This window comes from Anopheles coluzzii, chromosome 3 (assembly GCF_943734685.1).
Source record: "Anopheles coluzzii chromosome 3, AcolN3, whole genome shotgun sequence".
Classification (NCBI taxonomy): domain Eukaryota; kingdom Metazoa; phylum Arthropoda; class Insecta; order Diptera; family Culicidae; genus Anopheles; species Anopheles coluzzii.
This window is the reverse complement of record NC_064671.1, coordinates 22,109,622-22,116,353: the sequence shown is the minus strand read 5'-3', so window position 1 is coordinate 22,116,353 and position 6,732 is coordinate 22,109,622. Positions and strand designations below refer to the sequence as shown.

The 6,732-nt window shown below is 48.8% G+C and overlaps 1 protein-coding gene across 1 annotated transcript; it reads right to left on the bottom strand.

Moving 5' to 3' along the window:
* Window positions 1-393: 393 nt before the first annotated feature.
* LOC120956966 (G-protein-signaling modulator 2) lies at window positions 394-6,463 on the bottom strand. Its single transcript, XM_040378825.2, has 7 exons — window positions 5,600-6,463; window positions 4,490-5,229; window positions 3,783-4,365; window positions 2,997-3,191; window positions 2,829-2,914; window positions 2,520-2,742; window positions 394-2,445 (listed from the first exon to the last, which is right to left on the bottom strand). The coding sequence occupies exons 1-7, from the start codon at window positions 5,642-5,644 to the stop codon at window positions 1,969-1,971; spliced, it is 2,349 nt and encodes a 782-aa protein (XP_040234759.2). The 5' UTR covers window positions 5,645-6,463; the 3' UTR covers window positions 394-1,968.
* Window positions 6,464-6,732: the final 269 nt, after the last annotated feature.

Sequence of the window (6,732 nt, the reverse complement as noted above, 5' to 3'; positions counted from 1 at the left end):
GCGAGAAGCACCGCTTAAACCTTTCTACATAACAACAGTTAGTGTGTATGGTGGAATCAAGTTACAAAGTATGGCGTTCAAAAGGGCCGATTGTACTGATCGTTTAAAAAATGCAGCGAAATGTTTGGCGCACCGCTCTTCTCTAGCCCTCTACTAGCTCGTACTCCAAAGCCCCACATGCAATTGGATCGGTGTGTGCGCACGTGTGTGTGTGTGTCTCTGTATGTATATGTGTGTATGTGTATATAAACGCGTATATGTAATGTGTATAAAGTTCGTATATATCATTAGATACGCAGCGCTGTTCGGAGCATATTAGGCGGGACGTTAGATTTCTTCAATGTTACTAGTTATTACTATTTAAGAGATGTGTTAATACCTGATAATGCTCTGTTTTCTCTTTACCACCTTTTTTGCTCCAGTCCTACCGTATATGAGTTTACGCATGCACACACGCACCGCCACACCCACATTCTTTTCTAATCTTTCATCTTGTTTTGGAAGGTTGTACACGTTGTTGTTTGCTACCGTATTTTGGCAAAGGTTCATCAAAACCGATCCTTCTTAGTTGTCCTTCCCGCGGTCCCTCTTAACTTTCGAATGGAATTAGCGGAATGATAATATATCATTTAGTTCTACCCATCAATTGGAAGCGGAGGTAGCACATGGCGGAGGACTGTGCATGTGCAGTGTCACTTCCAGGCGTGAATGGGGGGGGGCTGGCCCCGTGGTTTCGAGTTATATATTCCAATAGGAAAATAGGGATTTGGAAGATTTGTTATCATTGTGCCACGATGTGTATTGTTGTGTAAGCCGCATCTAACGGGAGGGAGGGGCGATGAGAGCTTTATACTAGAACATTTAAATGCTCTTAAATATTTTCTTTTCTTTTCTTTTGCTGTTCGCTTCCGTGAAGCTAGTTCATCAAGAAACTAGGTTTTGTTTGTTTAAGATATTCAAAATTATTGTGACGCAAAAAGGGATCTCCTGCTTAACTAAACTCATTTTACACCTCTGTTTACTCTTATTCTCTACCAATGGCATACGTGGTTTGCTCTACCGCTTTTTACTTAAACATTAAAAAGGAAGGAAGAAAGTAAGTAGCAATGAGAGACATTCATCCGACGTCCCGCTGAACGTGCCGCACTTAGAACCCAATAGTAAAACAAACCTATTGGAAAGCTAGCAAATAATAGTTCCATTACTGTGTTTTTACTGTGTGGGCAATGCAATAGCAAAATTAAAATTAGCCCAAAATTTACAATAAACATCCTGCAAGGTCAAACACGTTTTGATTGCGTACTGCGCATTAAGTTGACGCATTCTAGACACTTTTCACAGCTTTCTCACAGCGTTCAGCGTTTTTTTAATGATTTTTCCAATTAGTTTTTTGGTCACAAAAAATATTTTTTTTAAATCGTTCAAAAACCAACGCTTGTCTTGAGAATCATGGCATTTTCAACCGATTAGACCAATTTGTCATTTCATAAAACGAGATTAACTGCAAGCATACAAAATGGACGGGGTGACGAATGTGATTTGTAGGGAAAGGTACATTCTTGCTGAACTTAGAACTGAACTTTTCTTTTTAATGTTGGATGATACAAAACATGTAACTAATACATCGCCCCAAGTGCTGTACAAATATAGACGGCGTTCATTAAAATTTAGTCAATAATAGTCCACCAGACAAGATAAAATGTGCTAACACGCTTGATGATGTTGAATGATATGAATTCGCGTGACGTCATGCACGACTCTCCACTTTGTAAGTTTGCATCTATACATACACACCAAAAGGAAATTGGACATTATAAAGCATTTGGACTGATTGTTTGTGTACCAAATAAATCATCAAAAATAAAATGCTCCCTCTTTCATCCTCGTACGGAGAGAATCCGCCCCTGCAAACACTCACGATCGCACAGGCACTGCAGCGTGGCAGCACTAGCGATCGAACGAGTAAAATCATTTTAAGCTTTTCCCAACGCTGTTACCACCACCGCTGCCGCCGGTGCTGCTGCTGTTGCTGCTACCGTTCTGAGCGTTCCCGTTGGTGACGTTACTATTGCTGGCAGTAGAATTGTTCGCCGCATTTCCACCGTTATTGTTATTATGTATAGCTGTGCTGGTATTATTTTGGCTGTTGTTCCCATTACCATTGCTACTGTTGGAATGATTATGTTGCTGCTGCTGCTGCTGCTGCTGCTGCGGGTTGCTAGCACTGCGGTTCAGATTATTGTTCAGCGGAACGGTGGCACGTTGATCTTCCATGCGGCCTCCCTGGAGGCGCATGATAAGCGAAAAGAAATCCTCATCCGGCACGGTTGCGCCACTGTTCGACGCGACGCTGGCCGGTGCGACGACCTGGCCTTCGGTCGCCTCCGCATCGAGCGTTATATTTGGCGTTGGCAGCTCCGACCGTTGCTCCTCAATGCGTGAACCCTTTTGGCGGGGGAAAGGTAACGTTAGCGCGCTTGTGCGGGAAATTCATTCCATTTCCAAATGCACACACTCACCTGACATCTCATCAGCATGTCGAGGAACGCATCGTCCGGTGGTGTACCGAGCTCGACCGGATCTTCCGGCGTGGTGGACCCCGGGCCCGATTCATTATTGTTCGTCGGACGGCTCATATTGTTGGCATTGCCGAGCGATATTCGCTTCAGCCCAGGCAGCAGTGCTCGTTGTTCATCCATTCGCTCCGATTGGAAGTGTGCAATCATCTCCAGCAGCACGTTCCTATAAAGAGGGGGGAAGGAAAGACCAACGGTAGCAGCAATTAGAAGCGTTGCGGACAATACGGTAGCGATAAGCAATCACATTACCTATTCTCCTTGCCCGCCGGTGGGTTGTTGCTGTTATGCTGTGTCAGTGGTTTTCTCGCAGAATCAACACTTTCAGCATGCGTTAGCTGTAAAGGAGTAGCACACAAAAAAGACACAAAAGAATGAACAAACAATCGTTTAATAAGCTTACTTTTACCCACAACTAACCTTCAGCGTGCAGCGCTGATCGTCCATACGCTTGCTCTGCGATCGGGTCAGTAAATCGAAGAAATCTTCGTCGTTGCTCTTGAAGCTGTTTTCGCTCTTTTTCACCTTCGACGGCTGGGACGGCGGTACCTGCGCATTGCTCGTCTGATTCTCCTGGACGTTATGCTGGGCCAGCTTTTTGCCATCCGGCGTTAGCTACAGCGCGAAAGATAAACATACACTTCATTAGTCGCACTCGATCAAGCGCGATATCGCACCGCAAACTGTTCAGTTCGTTTTCGTCTTTTTATGAGCTCCCCGGGAAAGTTCCAGTGGAGAAATGTTGCCAAAAACTCGTTCTTATCTCACCCGGCCGAAGATAAGGGCACACCGTTGTTTGAACAACCATTCTGTCTGTCGCCGAAAAGTACCAATATGGACACCACCTTTCGATACGCACTTGCCACAGTGAACTGAAGCGACAGCTGGGCCAAACCGCGCGCACACAACCCGGAGTTGATGATAAAAAAGGGAGGTGGGGATGGCCCCGATCAATCCCATCGCCAATGATGCCCGCACTACACCAAACCCGTCAGCCGTTACGCATCCAACACATTCCCATCGATTATCATTGTTTGCGCGCTTGATTATAGGTTTGCCACCGGCAGGCATTTGTTTTTGTTGTTGAATCGACCGGCCGCGATTAGCGATAACAATCTCTCACATACACACACACACTCAAAATCCCCCCCCCCTACCCCTTATGTTTACACAGCTCAATAGAACGGCGGGCAAGCGTGTGCATACCTTAATTAAGTCTAGCTGTTCCATGCTCTGGCGGCGCAAGCGATGCTGTTTGCTGGCGGCAAGGGAAGCCACCTTGGCTGCGGCCGCCACGTGCACCTGCTGTCCGTGGTGAGTGTGATGGTGCAGCGATCCTGATTCACTGTCCCCGACCCCGTCAGTCGCTGCCTTCGCGGTGGCCGTGTGTGGGGCAGTGTGTGCACCACCCAGCTCACCCGGCTGCGCAGCTTCCACGTTGGCTTCCAGCTCGGGCAGGCCCAAAATTTTGCGCAAATCGGCCATGTTCATGCGGGCCGTACTTTCGCCCACCATGTCGCCCAGCTCCTTCGCCAGCAGGTAGTGCGAGTTGGCGTAGTGCAGCGCCTTTTCGTGATTGCCGATCGAGGTGTGCGCATTGCCCAGGCTCCAGCAGGCACGCGCCTCCCCGATGCGATCGCCGAGCTCCTGCGCGATGGCCAGATGCCGCTGATGGTAATCGATCGCGGTGGGGAAATCGCGCAACAGCGTGTACGTGTTGCCGAGACTGTAGCACGCCTGCGCCTCAACTGCCCGTTCGCCCAGCTCGATCGCTAATGATAATGTACGCCTGCGGGAAACGTAAACAGTTATTAGTGAAACGGGCAAAGTTTTAAGAAACACAAACAACCCCACTGTAGATCCGTTTCTACAGCAACGGACAGCCAGATTAGTCCACCCAACCCTGTACTCACTTGTAATGATTAGCCGCCTGCTCGAAGTGACCGAGAAAGATGTGAGAATTGCCCAGGTTGCTGTTCGCTCGCCGCTCCGCCGCCTTATCGCCAAACTCGCGCGCTATTCGCAACCGCTCCTGGTGGTGCTCGATCGCCGTCTCGAACTGTCCGAGCAGATAGTACGTGTTGCCGAGATTGCCGCACGCCCGGCCCTGCGCACCGCGATCGCCCAGCTCGCGCATCAGCCGCAAGTTTTGCTGATAAAAGTCGACCGCCTTCAGCAGCGAGTCCTGCACCTCGGCCGAGAAATCGCCCGGATCCTTCTGCCCGAGCTGCTTGCCCTTCGCGTGATACACGTTGCCCAGGTTGTACAGGGCGCGGCCCTCCGACAGCCGGTCCTCCAGCACGCGCGCAATGGCCAGATGGCGCTGGCAGAAGATGGCCGCCTCGTCGAACCGGCCCATCACCTTGAGCGTGTTGCCCAGATTGCCGGACGATTTGGCCTCCCCGAGCCGATCGTTCATGGAGCGGGCGAGCGTCAGGTCGTGCTTGTGGTACTGCATCGCCTTCGTGTAGTCGCCCAGGTAGAAGTACGCGTTGCCGAGCTGGCTGTAGATTGCGCTGAGCGTACGCAGATCGTCCGTACCGGCCTGGATGGCGGCCTGGAAGAATGCCACGCCCGCCCGGCAGTCGCCCGATTTGCACAGCCGCTCGCCCTCCAGCGCCAGCTCCAGGCACATCGACGAGCCATCGTTGTTCTGGGTGGGGAGAGAGAGAACAGAAGAAAAAGCAACCGTAAGATGCAGGCGGAACAGACAGCACGCTAGGGATGACAGCGTTTAATTGATCTTGGCGCCCTCTCGGAACGAAACAAACGGAGCGATTCATGCCACAGTGTACCGCCCCGTTCGCTTCTCCCTGTTTCCCCCCCCCCCCGCGAGTCGCATCATCGTGACGACTGTACCAATTATGATTCACTGCCTTTCTTAGTAGGGCGTGCATGGGATCGTAATAAGAGGCATTTGGTAGCTTCAAATGAAAAACAGTCGCTCGGTCTGTCTGTTCAATTAAGCGGCTCTTGGGCTGGAAGAGAAAAGAAAACAAGTAAATCGCCGTCGTATACGCTACCTGATCGCTGGATAAATTTTCAGCGCTTGCTGAGAGTGACGACATCGTAGTACGAACCGTACGGGGTGTGCGTGTGTTTGATCGGAATGTTCGAAGAAATAAAAAAACAAAATCCGCTCCTTTTTTACGACCTTTTCTGCTCAGCTGGAGTTGATTTGGGCAATCCGGCGAGAAAAACCCCCCTGTTGCCCACGAAAGAAAAACACTTTCCCTTGTGTTTTGTTTGTTTTCCCTTCCCCGGTTGTCTGCCGTGCGTCTCGCTTGCCCACACACTCTCGCTTAACCGTTTTTTTGCTTCTTTTTTCACTTTCTCGTTCACACACACGACGCGTTTCTTTCTCTCGCTCTCCCTTCTTCTATCTAAACAAGCATCTTTCTCGGCAACTTGTTGTTGTGATGTGAAGTGTCCGTGGTGATGCCGTCCCCCGATGAAGAGATTCAGCTATTGCGGTCTAATATCGATGATGGCGAGTATTCTAAGCATCAAAACACACAGCTGCTCTACCGCTATCAAGTATGAGTATATTTTGCGTGCCAAAATGTAAACTATGCCACACACAGAAACACAGTCTATTGTTCCGGGCGAGCCCCTTTACTAGGCGAAGCTTTTCGCACACAAACACGCACGCACACACGCAGAAGCCACCACAATCACTGTCCACACAACACGGCGATGGCGTACGGTGCGGGACTTTGGCCGCTTTTGGCGCTGGGAATCCGTAGCATTCCGTGGATCGCGTTTGCGGGACACTTTCGTAGCTTGCTGGCAGCAAATTATCGTTCACTTTCCTCCTTAACAACAACTACAACATCACGGCACAGCGGGACGCTTCGCGGGTTGGCCGGTTTGACGTTTCTTTGACAGTTTGCGTTTGAAAAATGGGTTATTTTCGTTGCAAAATTTAAAACTTGTTTTTGTTTTATAAAAATTGTGTGTGTTTTATATTTTATTTCTACGAAAATCTAGAGTTATCAGTTTACAAGTTTACTAATAGCTGGTATCAAAGATTTGTAAATAAAATGCTCTTAAAAACTGTTTATTAATCTTTTTTTAAGAAAACATATCGACCACTGTGAAGACATTACAAGGCAATTTTAATCTTTTGATGATGTTTTGAAGTACAGATTAATGA

Excerpts from the sequence above, each read along its gene's own strand:
- LOC120956966 (XM_040378825.2), bottom strand. The coding sequence starts at position 5,644 with ATGTCGTCACTCTCAGCAAGCGCTGAAAATTTATCCAGCGATCAG. Across the intron at positions 4,366-4,489 it reads CAGGCGGCTAATCATTACAA|GCGTACATTATCATTAGCGA; the intron begins GTGAGTACAGGG and ends CGTTTCCCGCAG. Across the intron at positions 2,915-2,996 it reads ATCAGCGCTGCACGCTGAAG|CTAACGCATGCTGAAAGTGT; the intron begins GTTAGTTGTGGG and ends ACTCCTTTACAG.